Below are 20,979 nucleotides of genomic sequence, written 5' to 3' on the forward strand. Positions count from 1 at the left end.
CACTGGTCCTATTCTATTTCTCTGTCTGGGTGGAAGCTTCATAGATGTGCTCGCCTGTAAAAGTTCATCTGTGTCCCGTTACGATGTATGTACTTTCCCGTGTGTAAGTCATAGCTCAATTAAAATGTTTACTTAAAAAACACACACACACAAATAAGTAGCAAAATAAATTACCTGCACTCCAACCTTCTTTTCAAGGTAGGGGCTCTTAATCCTTTCATATGATCTAAAAACAAAAGAACCAAAAATCATAAGCACATTTTTTTTTAAGATTTTATTTATTTATATATTTGACAGAGAGAGACACAGCGAGAGAGGGAACAAGTGGGAGTGAGAGAGGGAGAAGCAGGCTTCCCGCTGAGCAAGGAGCCTGATGTGGGGCTCGATCCCAGGACCCTGGGATCATGACCTGAGCCGAAGGCAGAAGCTTAACGACTGAGCCACCCAGGTGCCCCAGGACATTTTTTTTTTTTTTTTTGAGAGGATTCCTTAGGCCAAACAGTTAGTTATCTGTTCTTTTCAAGCTTCCTTTTAAGAGAAAATATATGAGAGGTTCACTTTTCTTTAAAGATTTATTTATTTGAGAGAGAGAGCATGCACGCTCATGTGGGAGCGGGGCGGGGGGGGGGGGGATCTTGAAGCCAACTCCCCACTGAGCAGGGAGTCCAACACGGGGCTGGATCCCATGACCCCGACATCATGACCTGAGCCGAAATCAAGAGTTGGATGCTCAACCGAGCCCCCAGGCACCCCAAGAGGTTCACTTTTATAAAAGAACTGATTCCTGTGGGCTATTGGCTCTTTCTTCTGCAGGTGACATGCATCTGAAAACAGGCCAGGAACCATGGAAAGCTGACCATCTCTGGTCATCATTTAAAAGGAGAACAATCCCCTCCATCTCAGGACAGTCTAAATAACTCTGAGTAGCCACAGAAGAATGAGCGACCAGATACTCATTTCAGAACTGCTTCCAGCACTTTCCTTATGTTCTTCTTTAATTTTAATCCAACCATCCCTCGTGCCCCCCTCTATGTGACCCATTCAGTTCCAGGCACTGGAACTCGTTCAGGCTTAGGCCAGCATAAGAAGAGTTTCATTCTCTTCTCAGCCTGCTCTGCCTGCTGGGTTGAAGGTATTTCTATCCACACTGGCCTGCTTCTCAGCCCTGCAAATTAACAGATACAGAAACACGGCCTTTAAACATATGGTGCATTCTAATTCGTTCTGAATCTCCAGCATGGGAAGAACTAGATAGCAGTGACCGCACCTTCTCAGTTTAGATGAATCAAACCAATCCTAATTATTCGAATTACCACCAACACACACACACACACACACACACACACACACACACACACACACACCCGCGTGCGCGACCTCAACTTACCTGTGGTAATCCTTCCTTAACTTCAGAGAAAACAACGCAGTCACCACACCCCCCCGCGGCGGACCTTGACCAGACATGTGCGTGCCCCCGCGGAGGGTGAATCTCCTCAGATCACTCCTGGTCCAGGCTTGTAGGGCCTATGGGGGCATCCCTGGGCAGGACTTTCAGTTGGGATTTCCAAAGAATTTGTGCCACGGCAAAAAGAGGCTGCATCAGGACTCGGCTCCATGCTCCCAAACTAAATCAGCAGGCAGCACTCTATGGCTGCTTTAATCAAGACAGCCCAGGACCCCAGCCACCCCCAAGACTGCCAGCCAAGAGAACGTGGGTCAGTTTACTTGGTGCTGCAAGGACTGCACCCAGAGTCTCCTTCCCAGGGCCTTTTTCCTTTCGCTGAACCAGATTAGGTCACTGTAAATTGTCCCCTAAAGGGGTCTCCTCCAACCCTGGGCCACTATCTCAGGCCACGGGTCTCCTCTTGTCCTCCAGGCCTCACTGATGCTTAGCAAAGGCTGCCCTGAGCATAGCCCTGGGTTCCAGATGGTCCATAAACAGGACTGAGTGGGCCGTGGGATGAGATGTTCTATCAAAGTGTGATGTAAAGGCATTTATGTGATTTTTTTTCTACCAAAAGAGTCCACAAAGATCTTGTCAGATATTCTGTATCAGTTGGTTCAGACTAACATAAAATACCACAGACAAGGTGGCTTAAACCACAAAATTTCTTACAGTTCTGGAGGCTAAATTCCAAGATCAAGGTGCCAGGGGTGGTTTCTGGTGAGACGTCTCCTCCTGGCTTGCACATGGCCCTTCTTCAGTGTGTGTGTGTGGAGAGAGAAAAATCTCTATTCCTCTTTTTATAAGGCCATCAATCCTAACGAGTTAGGACCACGCCCTTATAAGCTCATTTAAATTTTGCCTCCTAAAAACCCAATCACCAAATACAGTCACATAGAGGGTTTGAGCTTCAACATATAAATGGGGGGGGGGGCACAATTCAGTCCACAAGTCCACAGCACATCAAAGAAATATGTTTCTCACAGGTTAAAAACTACCAGTAAGCAGTGTGGGAAATTTCTGAAAGCAGAAGTTGAGTTCTTGCCCTTGATGAGTTTATATTCTGGTTGCATAAACAGACTTACATATCATGAGAGAACAGGAACAGTTATTATAAACTGCTCAATAATAGGGAGTCAGTTTCTGGCTTAACTTACAAACTAATGATCATGATTTTAGATTCCTTTAGATGGATTCCTTCTCCAAACTCACTACTTGTAAACATAAAGGGCAAGCCCCTACGCCACACTTCCGATCATGGCTAGCACATTCTGAATTCTGAAACTCCAGTGAGGCTCAAGACAAAAGGTAAAACAGAGGTATCCTCGCCCAAGAGGAGATTCACAATGAAAAACATTCTGGAGACTAAGTAGAAAGACCCTCAAAGAGGCTCACAGTGCTATTCAGCACATCGAGAGAGGAAGTCCAGATTTATCCCCATTGAGAGAAAATTCGTAGGTCACAGCAAAAAAGCAGAGGCATTTCCCAAAAGCAGGAACTTCGGCGTACTAGATGTTACGCATGGCCAACGGTTGCAAAATGAGTGCTCCTCCAGCTCTGGAGACTGGCTAGAACGTTTTAGAGACACTCCAGCCTCACCTGGAGCCTCTAGCCTCCAGGCCTTATCAGGGCCTAACCCCTAACTGTGCGCAGCTGTGAAATCTTAGTATTCTGGTTGCCTCACAAACTAAACTTTTATACTGGATATGGGCAGAACACCTAAAAGGAGGGGGAGCTTGCACTTCATAGAGCTTTCAGACAGGATGTTTGAGTGTGTGTGCATGCGCTTGCTTGATAATAAATGTTGGGGAGGTGGGGTAGGGCGGACTTTCATCTGAAACTTGCCTTCTTTATAACATGGAAGCGAAGATGTGGTGGAAGAAATAAGTAATAATCCTCGCTGACCTCTGACTATTCGCAGCTAGGCGAGCTACCAAAAGAACCTAAGTTACGCCTGGTCAAACTGGCCCGGGTGGTTGCGCCAAGTTTCGGTTCCGTCCGACGTACACAAGAAATAAAGCCTCAGAGACGCTGAAGAGTCAGGCTGGGACAAGGTGCACCTGCTAGTCTCGGCCCCGGCCTCCCGAAGCCTGCACTCAGCCGCTCGAGGCCCCCGGGCGGCTTCCCTGCGGGGCCAGAACCCGCGCAGCCCGCGTCCCTGGGGCGGGCGGCGCGCCGCGTTCACTCACCCTTGTGGCAGTGCGACAGGAAGTAGGCGCGGGCTTTCAGGTTCTCCCTGTCGAAGCGGTCTATGGAGATGGTTGGGTACTCGGCCATCTGCCCCATGAAGCAACTCATAGCGCCGGCTCAGCTCGGCGGACCGGTCCCCACGCCGCCTGCGGAAGCTGAGGTCTTCCGCCGGCGCGCCGCCACTTCCGGGAACCTCCCGCCCCCGCGCCATTGGCCCGCCGGACGCAGCCACGTCCAATCAGAGGAGCCCTGCGGCGGCGGGGCGGTGCCGAGGAGCGTCCCGGGAGAGTCCGCGGCCGGCGAACCGCGTGGTTAATTTGTCAGAACGGCGGGATGCTGGGCTGGGGCAGCCGGCTAGGATCTAGGACGTGGCGCGACGAGGGTGCCTCCTGCCGGCAACCTTGACTGAACACGGGTGGCGTTCTGGTGCAGAGTGCCCGTTGTCTGTGCAGGAACAGTATCGCGAAGGGAAACTGAACACCCGTAGCAGGTGCTCCACCCAAGGATGCAAAGAAGGGAAGGGGGACGCAAAGCTTCGCTTTGAAATCAGACTGCGTTCCACCTCCTGCTTGTCTACTGAGAGCTTGAAAGCCCAGCTCAGTTTCCCTTCTCTCCTTTTCTTCCCAGTTTCTACCTTAGGGAATAACCATAAGGATTGTATGAGAAAAAAATTGTATGTGACTCATGGTAGATTCAATAACTGTTAGTTCCCGCTTCCACTTATTTATTTATTCATTTATTTATTTTAAAAGATTTTTATTTATTTATTTGACAGCGAGCACAAGCGGGGGAACAGCAGGCAGAGGGAAAAAGCAGGCTCCCAGCCTGCTGAGCAAGAAGCCCACTGTGGGACTGGATCCCAGGACCCGGGGATCATGACCTGAGCTGAAGGGAGACGCTTAACAGACTGAGCCACCCAGGTGTCCCTCACTGGAGGGTATTTATTGGACCCCTTCCTAGCAAGTCTCCTTAAACACCACAATATTAATAATCAGAAACAAACACTCTTGAGGTGTTGCTTTGTGCATACCATTATAATAAGCCTCGTAGTTATTACATAGATGACTAAGATGTGCCTTCAGGTAGGTTTTCAATCCATTTGGAGACAACACATTTGCAGAATATGGTAAACAAATGCTTCCACAAAGACACAAAGTAATGTGGGGGAAAAATCCAAGAACAATGACTTTTAAGCGGTGGAATCAAGAATCAGAGTGCCACCCTCACAGAACATCAGCATTTTCCTGCAGCTACGGTACTCAGAATTCTATTCAAATACAGACTTCTCATAAGGTGAAGAAAAAGCAAGGGAGGAGGACGAGGGAGAATGGGAGCGGTATAGACATCATAATCATTTGAGTAGAGCATTCTGCCAGTATACGATTGCCAACAGCTTTGATTTCGTATAAGATGGTTTGTCTTAGAATAAAGGAGGGCTCAGCTGTCTATACCTAACAACAAATTCTGCAGTGAGACTGCGATCTGGAGAATCTGGTGTGTCTACCTCTGACAGGATCTGGAACTCCTGGCAAGGCAGGTCAAGATAATATTCATATGCTTATCTATCCACTTATTTATCCTCTCTTCTTTCCACAATGGATACAGTATGACAGAGTAAAGGGAAATAGGATAAGGGGGAAAAGATAGGTCAGAAAACAGTGAAGATGGGTAGGCACAGCCCACAGACGTGCACACACTGTTGAAAGACGTGAGCCAATTATTTGGCTCTTCTAGAGGAAGCCACAATCCCTTACTAGCCTTACGCATCCTCAAGACACAAATAGTACAGATTTTCAGGAGAAGTCAAATTTTCTGGATACTGAATCCCAAGAGAAATTCCTCCTGTGACCGCTAATAAAGAAAACGGAAATGTAGTCAACAACATCAGCTATGATCTGCTTCCTCATCCCGCACTCGGCAATCTTTCTGCAACTCTAAGCTCTTCGGACTTCTAAGTCCCTGATGTGTTCTGTCTCAAAGGCACTGAAAACTGCTACCAAGGGTATGTTAAATACCAAAAAATTCGTTATTGAGGTAGGTATAAGTCTGTTGGGAAATCACTACAGGATATATTTTTCTTCGCTTATAAACTGTTGTCAATCTAAATTAACTTATGTTATAAATTTACTATATTCTATGCTATTCCTTCAGAATAACGGACATAAAATGTCATACGAGGAAGTATACAAGGAGATAACATGTTTTTTAAAAAGTGTATTGTGTGCTAGAACTGCTGTAACAAGCACCACAGACTGGGAGACTTACACAACAGAAATTTAATTGTCTCAGAGTTCTGGAAGCTGGAAGTCTGAGATCATATTGTATGATTCCACTTATATAAAATTATGGAAAGTGTGAACTGATCCAAAGTCACAGAAAGCAAGTCAGTAGTTGGTTGGGGGCACAGGAAACAAGTTCATTAACTTGATTGTGGTGATGATTTCACAGGTGTATGCATTATGTCAAAACTTATCAAATTATAGGCTGTTGGGGTGCCTGCGTGGCTCAGCCATTAACTTTCTGCTGTCAGCTCAGGTCATGATCCCAGGGTTCTGGGATTGAGCCCCACATCGGGCTCCCTGCTCGGCGGGAAGCCTGCTTCTCCCTCTCACACTCTCCCTGCTTGTGTTCCTTCTCTCGCTCTCTCTCTGTCAAATAAATGAATAAAATCTTCAAAAAAAATTATAGGCTGTTAAGTATGTGCTAGTTATTGCATTTCAATTATTGCTCAATGGATTTGTTTTCAAAATGTTTGGAGAGGGTATGGGAGAATGTGGACAAAGTGAACAAGATTGGCAAGGATATCCCTTCTCTAGAGGAGTGAAGAAGACACTGCATGGCTAACTCACATAACAGAAGCTGGCTTTGAAAAATCAAAATGTATGTTTATTTTGCATTAGTTTCATATACATCTCCATCACCAATATCTCTTCTTCACACCTCCTACCCTCAACCCTCTGATGGATTAAAGTGTAATTATTCAACTAAGAAAAACTAAAGTCTACCCAAAGTCCCAGAAAATGGTAAGTGTTCAATATATATTAGCTTTTATTATTATTTACTGGGCATCCACTAAGTGCCAGACACTGTGCTTGAACCCGGATGTACATAAAGGAATCAGCCTTGGAACAAGACCTGCAGTCTGACAGAAGTAGAAACTCGTGGAAATAAATAAATGCAAGACATTTTACAGTGCTTTATGGGAAGCCTGCTCAGAACACAGTGGAGACCAAGCAGAAGAGCTCAATTCTGCAAGGAGAAAGAAAAACTTAGCAGAGAAGGTAAACTCGAGTTCAGCTTCCGGGCCCAGGAACAGCTTAAGTCCCAGGAATGAGCGTTTATTCAGTCTGCACACTGCAAATAGTTCCTTTTAACCAAAGCACTGCGATCAAAAGGAATGAAATAATAGGGACTTACCAGGGGAAGTCAAGGCTAAACCAGCTAAGGGACTAGACACCAAGCCAAATAGTTCAAACTTTAACTTGAGTGACAGCAAGAAGCCTGGGTGGTTTGAAACAAAAGAGTGACAAGTGAGATCAGAACAGTGTTTCTCAACGTGTGGGCCCTGGAAGAGCATCACTAACAGTATTTAGGAACCTGTTAGAAATGCAAAATCTCTCCCGCAACCCAGACCTACTAAATCAGAACTCTCCAGCAATCTGTTTTAACACACTCTCCAGGGGACTCTGATTGATGCTTAAGTTTGCAAGCCCCTGGATTTAAGTTTGAAAGAGCACTTAGGCAGTTCTGAGGCAGGACGTCTGGATAGGAAGCTGCCACAATATTCCAAAAAATGTGATGGTGTGGATTCATTTATTCACTCAACAAATAGTCCCTGACCATCTACTATGTGCCGCACACTGTTCTAGACATTAAAGATTCAGCAGCGAGCAAAGCAGAGAAAAACCTATGTGGCAATGGAATGTACATTCTAGTGGAAGTCATGTCTATCATTTATATAGTTCTAGGTGCTCTCCTATATGGTTTATATTTGTTATTTCATCCTCACAACTACCCCATCAGATAGGTACACTTTTTGTCTTTACAGTTAAGAAAAGTAAGGTTCAGTAACTTGCACGAAGTCATGTGACAACTAAGTAGTAGAAACCAGATCCAAATCCAAGGTCATGCTTTAGACGCGATGCTATACTGCTTCCTAGTGGCCATGGTGGTGAAAGATATTAATTCGAAATACATTGCTTTGGCACCTACTGTGCGCTAGGTACTGTTCTAGAAATTTGGTCAACAAAACCTGTCTTTATGGAAATTATGTTCTTGCAGAAGAGAAACAATAGAATTAAGAAAGAAGCTATTTAAGTAGTATAATAGATGATGGTAAGTGCTGTGGACAGAAGAAACACTAGAACATAGTAAGGGGGATAGAGAGCATGATGCAGTAGCCATAACAAAGGCCTCGATGTGGAAGCTGGGCCAGGAACAGCCAGATCAGTGTGGCTGGAGCAGAGTGATCCAGGGCACCAGAGCAAGGGAAGAAGAATTGTATGCAACCCTTGTAGGGTTTTGTTGGTTTTTACTCTGTAAGATGGGAGCCATTGCAAGACTGTGAGCAAAGAAATGATACAGTCCAAGTTATGTTTTAAACGGATTGCACAGATTGTTGTGTTGAGAATAGACTAGCGGGGAACCAGAGATACCTGTTGGGGATTATTGCAATAACCAGAGTGGGGTAAAATGATGGTGGCTTGACCTCGCTGGAACAGAAAAGCCAACAGTGACGGATAAGGAGGGCAAGACAAAGAGTGGACTCTAGGAGCCATTTACTGACGGGGGAAGATTGTGGAAGGAGCAGGCTGGGGAGGGGACGTTTGGAAGGGGGTTGTTGGGACAACTAGGTGGATGTTGAATATAGGTTGCATATACAAGTCTGGAATTCAGAGAGAGATCTGAGCTGAGGAAATAAATTTGGGCGTTATAAGTAAATCGATAGTATTTTAAATATACGGATAAAGGTAATGATAGAGAAAGGTCATTTAAGTTATGGAAGTTGTTTATTGTAAGTTCACTAATTGTCAGGCACTAAGCTCTAACCTGTGAATTGCCTGGTTCACTTAATTTCAACAAAATGAGAAATGGGGTGGGACAGATAGGAGGTACCTTCTCCCAGGAACCAAAATCGCCAACGGAATTCTGTCTGGTACTGAAGAAGCAAATTACACATTCTGCCCGATTCCTCTGCCTAATAATCAGCCCCCGCGAGCTTCCCATCCTGGCTTCAGCTTTGACGCTCCAAACTGGGCAGGCTGCCCAGCCCAGCCCTCGCACCTGCGCACAAGGGCCCGCTCGCAGGGGGCGGGGCCGGAGCTGGGCGCTCCGCCGCGCCACGCGTTGCTAGGAGACGCGAGGGTCGCCGAGGCGCGACAGTTGGCCTCTCGCTGCCCAGCCCACGGATTCCTGAGTGGAGAACTCGAGCACCGCCGCGCTCTCCTGGGAGCTCCCGGGCGGGGTGCCTCGGCCTCTCCAGATCGGCCAGCGAGGGTAACCACGGAGAGCTGGACCCAGGGGCGGGGAGGGGGGAAGGGGCGGTGGGTGGACTCGTCCCGAGGGACCTGAACAGTCCGCCCCCTCCGCTGAGCCTGCCCGGGCCCCGCCCCGGAAGCCTCGGCTCCGCCCCTTCCGCTCCGGAACGCCTTTGTGATTTCTGAGGTTTGATTTTCTTGCTTGTTTATTTTCCGGGTTAGTTACGGTCTTTATTTGCTAACCCCTGAGTTTCAGAATCTGATTTTCCAGTAGCTTCCAGGCCGAGCCGCTCCCCCTGCGGCTTGATGTATTCTGGGGTCTCCTTTCAGAGTTCTCCTGTGGACCCCCAGTTTTCAAAACTCTTTCTCCGGCTCAGCCTTCTGTGGCAGATCCACATACAGAATTGGTGATTTCTGTCAGAAGAAAGGCTTGAGGGACTGGAGAAGGCATGGAGTGGCTTTACGCTGCACAGATGCAGATTAGCATACCTAGACCATGGACTACAAAGGCATATTTGGGAAACCAGTTTTGTTTTTCAACTGACCCCCCAAAAACTTTGGGAAGGGAAGTGTGCGGACAAAAGAGACCTTATAATGAGACCTTTTCGCTGTTCGGGAAACAAGCCCAGGGATGTTAGCTGATTGGCTCCTTTGCCATATCCTGATGCGTCTAGGAACAGAATAAAATAGGTACAGAAATGGAAGGAATACTAATGCTCTTGGGGTTTTAATACGACTAAAGGTAAAAAGCACTTTTCAGAGCGAACAAGGAAGTGAAAAGGACTTTTGCATAGAAGGGAGTTTGAGATGACTGGTACATCAAAGGCTTCTACTGTCAGTTTAAAACCTTAGATTGTCAAGGGTTTGATATTGCTGGGTTTAGAATACCTATATAAACCTAATACTGTTTAATAAAATTAGATTTTCACAAAACTAGAAAGTCAGGCCATTACCATTTCCTGTTTCTGTAGCTACAACTTAGTATTATAAAAATCAGATGTGTTTTATAGTAATTATTTTTTGCCACAACTCTCAGCAAAGTAAACCACTAAATTTCAAAGTGCTGAATGTTACTAGTGGGATTAATATTGCCACTGAATTTCCCAGGATTACTGAAATATTTCATCGAAAAGTTATAAGTTGATCTTTCCCAATTTTAGTTTCATTCTGTTTTTAATAAGTAGAAAGTAAGTTAAAAGAGAGACAAAAAAGTTGGGGGGTGGGATTTGCACCACTGCTATATAGTATAGTTACAGTAACCGCAGGGCTTCCTATTATGATGAAAATGCATTTAAGTTCCCTTTAGCTATTGTGGGAAAACAAAGTTTTGAAATGCATAGTATGTCTAGAGGATACATATTTCTACTGAGAAAAAAATGGTTTTTTTTCTCCAGTAGTTCAGCTCTTCTATTGAACAGTTCTTCTGTTGAAAGCATTTTTTAAAAAATTTTTAAAGATTTTATTTATTTGAGAGAGAGAGCACGAGGCAGGGAGGGGTAAAGGGAGAAGCAGACTCCCCACTGAGCAGGGAGCCCACACAGGACTCAATCCCAGGACCCATGAGATCATGACCTGAGCTGAAGGCAGATGCTTAACCAACTGAGCCTCCTAGGCGCCCTTGTTGAAAGCATTTTTGTATTTATAGTTGACATGATTGTTTTGTTTGAAAGTGGCAAAAGATTACATAGACGACATTCAGGAAAATACTTTTTGAATGAATATGAGTATATAAAAGTATTTTGTTATGTATCAAAAAGCCAAGCCTGAAGCAAAAATGGCTTGGGTAAAACAAAAAGTATGATTGTGCCACTACTTTTAGAAAATGTGCCTCATCTATAAAGGCAATATAATACAGCCAAAATTCATATAACAAGCATAACTAATTCTGAAAGTCTTTTTATACAGCAAGTTTGCACCTTTTTTCCTCTCATGTTTCTTAGTGTCATTTTTCTATGAAAAAATAGGTCATATATAGTTGTGTATGTTACTGGATTGTCAGGCTCTACCACACATGTCCAGCTCACTGTTGGTCGTATCTAGTGTGCAGCAACAAAGCAGTGAGCCTCCCATTGAAATGAATGGAAATGAAATAGAAACCAAAAGAATAGTAGGATAAATCAACAAAACTAGGAGCTAGTTCTTTGAAAGAATTAATAAGATCGATAAACCCCTGGCCAGACTTATCAAAAAGAAGAGAAAGGACCCAAATAAATGAAATCATCAATGAAAGAGGAGAGCTCACAACCAACACCAAAGAAATACAAACAATTATAAGAACATATTATTAGCAACTATATGCCAACAAATTAGGCAATCTGGAAGAAATGGATGCATTCCTAGAGATGTATAAACTACCAAAACTGAACCAGGAAGAAATAAAAAACCTGAACAGACCCATAACCAGCAAGGAAATTGAATTAGTAATCAAAAGTCTCCCAACAAACAAGAGTCCAAGGCTGGATGGCTTCCCAGGGGAATTCTACCAACCATTTAAAGAATTAATACCTATTCTTCTGAAGCTGTTTCAAAAAACAGAAATGGAAGGAAAACTTCCAAACTCTTTCTATGAGGCCAGCATTACCTTGATCCTAAAACCAAAGACCCCACCAAAAAGAATTACAGACTAATATCCCTGATGAACGTGGATGCCAAAATTCTCACCAAGATACTAGCCAATAGGATCCAACAGCACATTAAAAGGATTATTCACCATGACCAAGTGGGATTTATTCCTGGGCTGCAAGGGTGATTCAACATCCACAAATCAATCAATATGATACACTACATCAATAAAAGAAAGGACAAGAACCATATGACCCTCTCAGTAGATGCAGAAAAAGCCTTTGCCAAACTACATTATCCTTTCTTGATTAAAACTCTTCACAGTGTAGGAATACAGGGAACATACCTCAATATCATAAGAGTCATACTCAAAAAGCCCACAGGGAATATCATTCTCAATGGGGAAAAACAGAGCTTTTCCTCTAAGGTCAAGAACACAACAGGGATGTCCACTCTCACCACTGTTGTTCAACATAGTACTGCAAGCCCTAGCCTCAGCCATCAGACAACAAAAAGAAATAAAAGGCATCTGAATTGGCAAAGAAGTCAAACTCTCATTCTTTACAGATATTATACTCTATGTTGAAAACCCAAAAGAATCCACCCCAAATTGCTAGAACTTCATACAGGAATTCAGCACCATTGCAGGATATAAAATCAATGCACAGAAATCAGTTGCATTTCTATACACTAAGGAGACAGAAGAAAGAGAAATTAAGGAGTCAATCCCATTTATAATTGCACCCAAAATCATAAGACACCTAAGAATAAACCTAACCAAAGAGGCAAAGGATCTGTTCTCAGAAAACTATAGAACACTCATGAAAGAAATTGAGGAAGACACAAAGAAATGGAAAAATGTTCCATGCTCATGGATTGGAAAAAAAATTTTGTTAAAATGTCTATGCTACCTAGAGCAATCTACACATTCAATGATCTCACTATCAAAATACCATCAACTTTTTTCACAGAGCTGGAACAAATAATCCTAAAATTTGTATGGAACCAGAAAAGACCCTGAATAGCCAAAGGAATATTGAAAAAGAAAACTAAAGTTGATGGCATCACAATTCCGGACTTCCAGCTCTATTACAAAGCTGTCATCATCAAGACAGTATGGTACTGGCACAAAAACAGACACATAGATCAATGGAACAGAATAGAGAGCCCAGAAATGGACCCTTAACTCTATGGTCAGCTAATCTTCGACAAAGCAGGAAAGACTATCTAATGGAAAAAAGACAGTCTCTTCAACAAATGGTGTTGGGAAAATTGGACAGTCACATGCAGGGGAATGAAACTGGACCATTTTCTTACACCACACACAAAAATAGACTCCAAATGGTTGAAAGACCTCAATGTGAGACAGGAATCCATCAAAATCCTAGAGAGAACAGGCAGCAACCTCTTCAACCTAGGCCACAGCAACTTCTTGCTAGACACATCTCAAAAGGCATTGGAAACAAAGGCAAAAATGAACTATTGGGACTTCATCAAGATAAAAAGTTTTGGGGGCGCCTGGGTGGCTCAGTCCTTAAGCGTCTGCCTTCGGCTCGGGTCATGATCCCAGGGTCCTGGGATCGAGCCCCACATCGGGCTCCCCACTCAGCGGTAAACCTGCTTCTCCCTCTCCCACTCCCCCTGCTTGTGTTCCCTCTCTCACTGTGTCTCTCTCTGTCAAATAAATAAAATAAAATCTTTAAAAAAAAAAAAAACTTGAAAATAGACCTACCCTATGACCCAGCAATTGCACTACTAGGGATTTACCCCAAAGATACAAATGTAGTGACCCGAAGGGGCACCTGCACCCCAATGTTTAGAGCAGCAATGTCTACAACAGCCAAACTATGAAAAGAACCCACATGTTCATTAACAGATGAACAGATAAAGAAAATGTGTTATATATATACAATGGAATATTACTCAGCCATCCAAAAAAAAGAAATCTTGCCATTTGCAATGACATGGATGGAACTAGAGGGTATTATGCTAAGCGAAATAACTCAATCAGAGAAAGACAATTATCATATGATTTCATCATATGTGAGATTTATGAAACAAAACAAAGGATCATAGGGGAAGGGAGTGAAAAACAAAACAAGATGAAATCAGAGAGGGAGACAAATCACAAGAAACTCTTAATCATTGGAAACAAACTGAGGGGTGTTGGGAGGGAGTGTGGGGGAATGGGGTAGCTGGGTGACAGACATTAAGGAGGGTACATGATGTAATGAGCACTGGGTGTTATATAAGACTGATGAATCACCGAACTCTACCTCTGAAACTAATTAAACACTATATGTTAATTCATTGTATTTAAAACTAAAAAAAAGAAACCATAAATAAAAAATAAATATTTTAAAAATAACAAAAAATAAAAATAAATAAAATGAATGGAAATGAAGGGCAGGGGTTCCACTGAAATATGGCTCACTTATTGTTTTGTCAGGTAATCCAAATTTTACATAAATTCACAATAACATAACAACATATTGCCTTAAAATACAACATGAGCCTAAACCTAAATTAATAAATAAGGGTCAAAAGTTTTTAAAAAGTCAAATATTAACAATACCTTAATTTTCTTTGGTCTAGTCAATATACATATTGGTATGCACGATGAAAAAAATGCAAACAATATTAATGATATATCCATTGGGTAGTTGCTACTTTCATCAGAGTGAACTGTGTAACTCAAATGGCTTCATTTTAATTCATTTAAATCAGGAGCTAAACCCAAACAACTGTGAGAATTTTGGTTTCAGGACGGAATGTAAATACCGCAACCTTTAAAATGTTAAGTAAGAATGTGACAAAAATATACAGGAGGTAGGGGGGAGCACAGGACCGTTTCCCTTATTTTTCATAGAAGAGCCAATTGGTATTTGTGCATGACTTATAACATAAAATTCAAACAAATGACTCTTAGCCTCCTAACAGTCTCCATTAATCTATTTTTATTAACTATGAGGGAAATATTAGGCCACATCTTTCACACCGAAGAAATATTTATCTGAAATTTAGCAATTCCATCAATTTTATTTCCATTTCCTACTTCCCACCCTGTTAAATCCAGGCTGAGATAAATTTGTTATACTTGTGAAAGTATTTATTATAAGATTCCTTTTTTTATATTATGTTATGTTAATAACCATAAATTACATCATTAGTTTTTGATGTAGTGTTCCATGATTCATTGTTTGTGTGTAACACCCAGTGCTCCATGTCCTCTTTAATACCCATCACCAGGCTAACCCATCCTCCCACCCCCCTGCCCTCTAGAACCCTCAGTTTGTTTTTCAGAGTCCATAGTATAAGATTCCTTTTTATAAAACTTTTAAAGTCTGTCCTTCTAACTCATCTTATGTTTAGGATGATATTCACCTGATGTTAAGGATTGATACTTCTAATTGGTGTGATTATTTTGACTTTTCTTTTTTTGTACTTTAATGTATTTCTTGACCTTTTCAACACACATTAATTCCCCCTTATCCATGGGGGATACATTCCAAGACCCCCCCCCCCCAACTGGCTGCCTCAAACCACGGATAGTACCAAACCCTATATATTCTGTTTTTTCCTATATACATGTCTATGATAAAGTTTAAAACAACAATAATAAAATAGAACAATTGTAACAATATATTTTGAAAAGTTATGTGAATGTGGCCTGTCCAAATATATTTTCCTGCACTCACTATTTTTGTGATAATGTAAGATAAAATGCCTGTATGATGAGATGAAGTGAGGTGAATGACATAGGCATTGGGATGTAGCGTTAGGCTACCATTGACCTTCTGACAATAGGTCAGAATGAGAGTCATCTGCTTCCAGACTGCAGTCGAGGTAGAAAGTGAAACTGCAGGTGAGGGGGTAGTACTGTAATGAGTATTTGTCATTGTAATTGAAAAAAATTTAAAAACAAGAATTCATTTATAAGACCTACTCATGAAGTCTGTACTTAATGTATTTCAGCCAATAGAAACGTATTTTAATAGAAGAATGGATTCAAGGGGGCGCCTGGGTGGCACAGTCATTAAGCATCTGCCTTCGGCTTGGGTCATGATCCCAGTGTCCTGGGATCGAGCCCCGCATCGGGCTCCCTGCTCCGCGGGAAGCCTGCTTCTCCCTCTCCCTCTGTCCCTGCTTGTGTTCCCTCTCTCGCTGTATTTCTCTGTCAAATAAATAAATAAATAATCTTAAAAAAAAAAAAAAGAAAGAAAGAAAAGAAGAATGGATTCAAGGAATCATGGTGAAAATTCTGGGCACTTTATTTCAGTTAACTGATACATATTTTGGTAAAATAAGATGACTCTGAGAAAACAACTGTAAGATATGTCTTTGAAAAACTGACTCTAGAAGTTTGGTGAATAGACAATTACGTGTACTTCAGTTGAATATTTGAACTTCGAAAGCTACTGGTGACTGCTTACATTGTTTTAAAATCAATGATCTCAGTATCATACAGTCTTACAGCTTTCATGGACTTTGTGTTCGTCTGTCTTTTCACATCGGGCTGTCACAGGAGCAGGGTCCCAGTGACCTCCTGAGTGAATGAACTGCAATGATTGGATGCCTCCAAGTAGTTAAGATATGGAAAGAGAGGAAACATGGCTCCTCAGCAAGAAGAATAAGAAGACAGTGAGAAGACTGATCTTACATTTCCTTTTTAGGAAAAAAAAAGTGGGGGATGCAGTTTTTAATATAATCAAATGGAACGGTGGTGAGATATTTTGACAATCTACTGAGTAGTTAAAAATGAGTGTGACTTCAGAAAAGTGTATGCTATTGCCTAGGACACCAGAATTAGGACATCACTCTCTGAATACAATTTTATTTGATGAAGAAATAAACAGTTCCCTATGTATCTTTCAGGGTTTATTTTATTTTGTTTCCAAAGTAGAGCATGAATCCTTCTCAATCTTGAAATTGAATGTTTAAAATTTAATATACGTAACAGGATTCTCAACTCTCTGAGTTTTTTTTTTTTTTTTAAATTCCACTTGTGTTCATTTTTTTTTTTTTTTTAAGATTTTATTTATTTATTTGAGAGAGAGAGAATGAGAGAGAGAGCATGAGAGGGGGGAGGGTCAGAGGGAGAAGCAGACACCCTGCCGAGCAGGGAGCCCGATGCGGGACTCGATCCAGGGACTCCAGGATCATGACCTGAGCCGAAGGCAGTCGCCTAACCAACTGAGCCACCCAGGCGCCCCACTTGTGTTCATTTTTAAAGGGACTTTCAAAATTGTCACTATTATGCTATCTATTAATGTTGTTTTAACATCTTTCAGAAATAATTGGCAATAAGACCTCTGTAGCCATGGCTAGTTCTGACATGAAACCAAAATCAATAAGTCGTGCCAAAAAATGGTCAGAAGAGATAGAAAATCTGTACAGATTTCAGCAAGCAGGATATCGGGATGAAATTGAATATAAGCAAGTGAAACAAGTTTCTATGGTAAGATGTCTCTACAGACCTGAACTCAAAATATTCAGTGAAAAGTATCAAAATCAAACAAAGAACCAGAGAATAACTAAATGGAAACTCTACTCCATTTCTCTTATTTTATTGATGAGGAGACTGAGGTCCAGAGGAGAGGTTTTCAGGTAGACTGGAGGGAGAGGTGGTCCCTCAGCATGGAAAGATTAAGAACTTTCTAGCTTTTATTGAACAACCATGCTCTGCCAGATAAAGCTTTGATGATAACCACAGAAGCAGAGTCTTTTTCCCTTACCCAGGTAATTCTATTGCCAGATATTCAGTTTATTGTGTAACTATTACTTCTTTCCAGTTTCTTTTTTTATCCCGAATTATATAGGGGTTAGATTCTGTTTATTATGGAGATTATAAGTGACAGAAAACTATTAGAGAGCAACTCCTGATTGTTTGTGCATTACACTCCCATGCCCAATAATGTGATTGAGATAAAATCCGATTTAAGAGAACACAAAGAACCTCCTTGAAGGGGAAGTCCCACAAAGTGAGAGGAGTGTGTGTGTGTGATGTAGGGAAGAACAAGCCTATTCACTGTATGACTTGGCAATTTTGAAGAGGTCTTGCATTTCATTTCAGTATAACTAATTGGATATAAACTGTTGGGAAGGAGAAAATTTTCCCTGTTCTTTTGGCTGGTCTAATAATTAAATTGACCCACGACAGATTAACAGGAGAAAAGACAAATTTCATCTAATCTCATATATACAGGAGCCCCAAAGATATAAGACCCAAGAAGTGACCAAAGCAGGCCATTTATATACCTTTTAGACAAAGAAATGATAAATGTATGAAGAACTGACAAGACAAAGTAACTTGGGCTTGAGTACTAATTAGTGGGGAAATGAAGCAGAATTTATTTACACAGCCCTCTTGGCTCTGAATTCTCTGTCTGTGGTGATAAGGATGTCTGTTTACCTCCAGGTGCAGGGAGGGTGCCTTTCACGTGTGAGATTTATTTCCTGCTTTCAGAGGTACAGAGAGGAGGGTCAGTGTCCTTCATGCACCGGTTTCTCAAGTAACTTTAACTTGAAACCATCAGTATGCCAAAGTGGCATATTCTGGGGCAGCATGCCCTCAACCCTGTCACTTCCACGTGCAAATTTCTGTGCCAAGTGCTTTAGGAGATAAAAATATGAGTACCTGACCTCAAGAAATTGATTGGGCCAGTAGGAAGAGAACCAGATTTGGAACCTATCCAGGGTCTGCATCCTGGCTCCTCTTTCTCATTAGCTGAGCAATCCTGAACAATGTTCTTAACTTGGTTGAGCTCAACAGTTGAATTGTGATGACAGTGTCTGCTTTAGAAAATAGTTACAGGAATTAAATGAAATCATGTGTTTGAAGTGCCTGACATTGTAGTGCTTAATAATTTGTTGAGTGAATGAAAGATAAGTGTTAATGATTGATAGCTTTTATTATTCTTATTATCTTGGAGTAGAAGATTAATAATGACATGAACAGTAAAAATTTACGCAAGTCAAAATATGTGTGCCTTTAAAAAAGACGCAGGAATTTAGAGGAAGACAAAATCTCTTCCTTTGGGGGATAATCCCCCAAAAGGGCTTCATGCCCCCAGAGACATTTGCAGAGGGCCTTGAAGATTGGCCAGGATGGTAACTGAATGCTTGCCTTGATTGGTATGTCTCTACCAGTGTACAGAGGTGGGAAGGGTTTGAGCAAACTTCTCTTTCCTCACCTGAAGCATATGTCCTTTTGGGACACATAAACTATTAGAGCTTACTGACCTCCCCAGCTGGTCTTAAGGACCATACCACTCCACTCTGTTCTACTCAAAGGAGTGATGCTTTCTTCCATCGACTGGGAGTCCTCAAGTGAAAGGCCAAGAAGAAAAAATTATAAAATACAAGGGATATTTAAAATGACTAAGGGTTGATGAGCACAGAACCAATACAGCTGCTTGGAGGCTCATCCCATATACAGAGGCTATTTCTTCACTGGATGAGATGCTTTTTAGGACCCTAGTAAATGAAAGAGAGCCTGATCCTGGCCCCAAGAGGAAGAGAGTTATAATGGTATCTTGAGAACACCCTCCTTTCTCTGCTGGGGGCAATGGAAGCTATGAAAGGCAAGCTTGACCTAAGTGATAGGAAGCATTGATTTTTTTCCTATACTATAAATGTCAGAGAGCCTGCCAAGGTTCATCCGATATGCTGCTACCTATTTTCATTAATTCTTAAATAAAGGAGACAACACAAGAAAAAGAAAATGTCCTGTTAGAAAACAAAGGCCATGCATTCCTTTGTATTCATGATGTATTCCTATCCCAGTGGAAAGTTATGATTTATGGATGGGGCATATGAGAAGTGACAAACTGCCTGGAGAGATGGTGGTGAAGAGCATTCGATTATCTAGACCATGACACCTGAGTGATCAGGTTTTGACAATGATAGAGTAGATCTTAAAGAATCCAGAAGAAATATACCAAACAACAAGAGAAATGTATTGATCTGATCATGATCAAGAAAGTAGAACATGAATTTGGAGAGGAAGGGGAGAAAAATGCCCAAACTAGGTCAAGCCAAATGATAAAGTAAGCAAACCAATATGACATATGAGAAAGATGGGGAGAAGGTAAGAAAAGATAGTGGAGGATTAAATTCATGACCTTAAATTTCTATTAAAAATTAGGTTTCAAGGGGCATCTGGCTGGCTCAGTTGGTGGATCATGAGACTCTTGATCTCAGGATTATAAGGACCAGCTCCACACTGGGTGTAGAGATTTCTTAAAAAAATAAAATAAAATCTTTTAAAAATTTGGTTTTCAAGCTGAACTTGTGATATGGATTTGAGGAATGCATATGCACCTTTAGGTATCTTGAGTCTAGCTGGTCCCATTTGTCACTGGTGTGACATCAATGCTCAGCACCCAAGTGCTTTCAGAGGGGGGCCTGAGCCTAATTTCCTCAGGCATTACTTTTAGAAATTAGGAAGTAATAATGTTTGAAATAATTTGTAAACATAAGAAAAAGTTTTGAGTGTTTTGAATGTTTCCCCTATCTTGGCCACTGAGTAGAAATTTAAATCTAGAGATTGGGATCTAGAGACAAGCACCAAATTAGCTATTTTGCAGTATAAGGATATAACTTAGGATGTGTTTGAGGTATGTATAATACTCTCTTGAGAGCACAAGTATTTTTAGATTTAATTTTATGCTTTAATTTTTGGATGTGAGATATACTGTTAACTATTTGTTAGTAAATTATTATATAAAAATAAAACCAGCATCATAGTATTTGTATTCTGGTTTCTGATGTGCAGGTAGATCGTTGGCCAGAGACGGGATACGTGAAGAAACTCCAGAGAAGGGACAATACTTTCTATTACTACAACAAACAGAGGGAGTGTGATGACAAGGAAGTCCACAAAGTAAAAATTTATGCTTACTAGCCTTTGTTCTTTGTGTTATTTGTCATTACTTAAGACTTCATTGCTTCATTCTACATCATGTAAATGTCCTTTTACAAAATAATTCAAAATGCAGACTTCAGCTGAATACTATGAAACACAAAAGCCATGAAACCATGAAACCATCCTGTTCTGTTCTAAAATATAATTGCAGAAGCATTAAAGGTGTATCCATCTTGGTCCTGTTCTTCTGATTATTTTAACTGAGGTAGACTAACCATGATGCACAGAAAGAGACAGCCCCATCTGAAACCATTCCAGTGGTGAGGCTAGTTATGTATAGGTTAGTGCTCCATACTCCCTACCCCCACCCCCAGCCTTTACCACTTTCCAAGACCACCATTTTGAACTGTCAGATCTGCCTCTTGTGGCCCGAGGGCTTT

The 20,979-nt window shown here is 41.7% G+C and overlaps 2 protein-coding genes across 6 annotated transcripts in view; one reads left to right on the forward strand and one right to left on the reverse strand.

Moving 5' to 3' along the window:
- Window positions 1-8,850, reverse strand: part of DCLRE1C (DNA cross-link repair 1C) — a 35,958-nt gene extending 27,108 nt beyond the window's left edge. For 3 of the 4 annotated variants that reach the window (XM_036097023.2, XM_078075173.1, XM_036097016.2), the window contains exons 1-2: window positions 3,634-3,809; window positions 175-226 (exon numbers count right to left, since the gene is read on the reverse strand). In XM_036097023.2, coding sequence (XP_035952916.2) covers window positions 175-226; window positions 3,634-3,742 — 161 coding nt within the window. In that variant the 5' untranslated portion in view covers window positions 3,743-3,809. Of the gene's footprint in view, window positions 1-174; window positions 227-3,633; window positions 3,810-8,749 lie in introns of those variants that run through there. The other variant, XM_078075172.1, reaches the window with a different exon arrangement.
- A 301-nt stretch (window positions 8,851-9,151) lies between these two features.
- On the forward strand, window positions 9,152-20,775 carry MEIG1 (meiosis/spermiogenesis associated 1). Of its 2 annotated transcripts, XM_036097028.2 has the most exons (3): window positions 9,152-9,298; window positions 16,965-17,131; window positions 20,450-20,775. In XM_036097028.2, exons 2-3 carry the CDS (start codon window positions 16,994-16,996, stop codon window positions 20,576-20,578), a joined length of 267 nt encoding a protein of 88 aa, XP_035952921.1. In that variant the 5' UTR covers window positions 9,152-9,298; window positions 16,965-16,993; the 3' UTR covers window positions 20,579-20,775. The 2 variants fall into 2 exon arrangements, 1 of the variants encoding a protein (XP_035952921.1); XR_013448505.1 differs by lacking the exon at window positions 16,965-17,131 and having other exon boundaries at window positions 20,450-20,577.
- The last annotated feature ends 204 nt before the right edge of the window (window positions 20,776-20,979 follow it).

Source organism: Halichoerus grypus, chromosome 6, assembly GCF_964656455.1.
Source record: "Halichoerus grypus chromosome 6, mHalGry1.hap1.1, whole genome shotgun sequence".
Taxonomy (NCBI): domain Eukaryota; kingdom Metazoa; phylum Chordata; class Mammalia; order Carnivora; family Phocidae; genus Halichoerus; species Halichoerus grypus.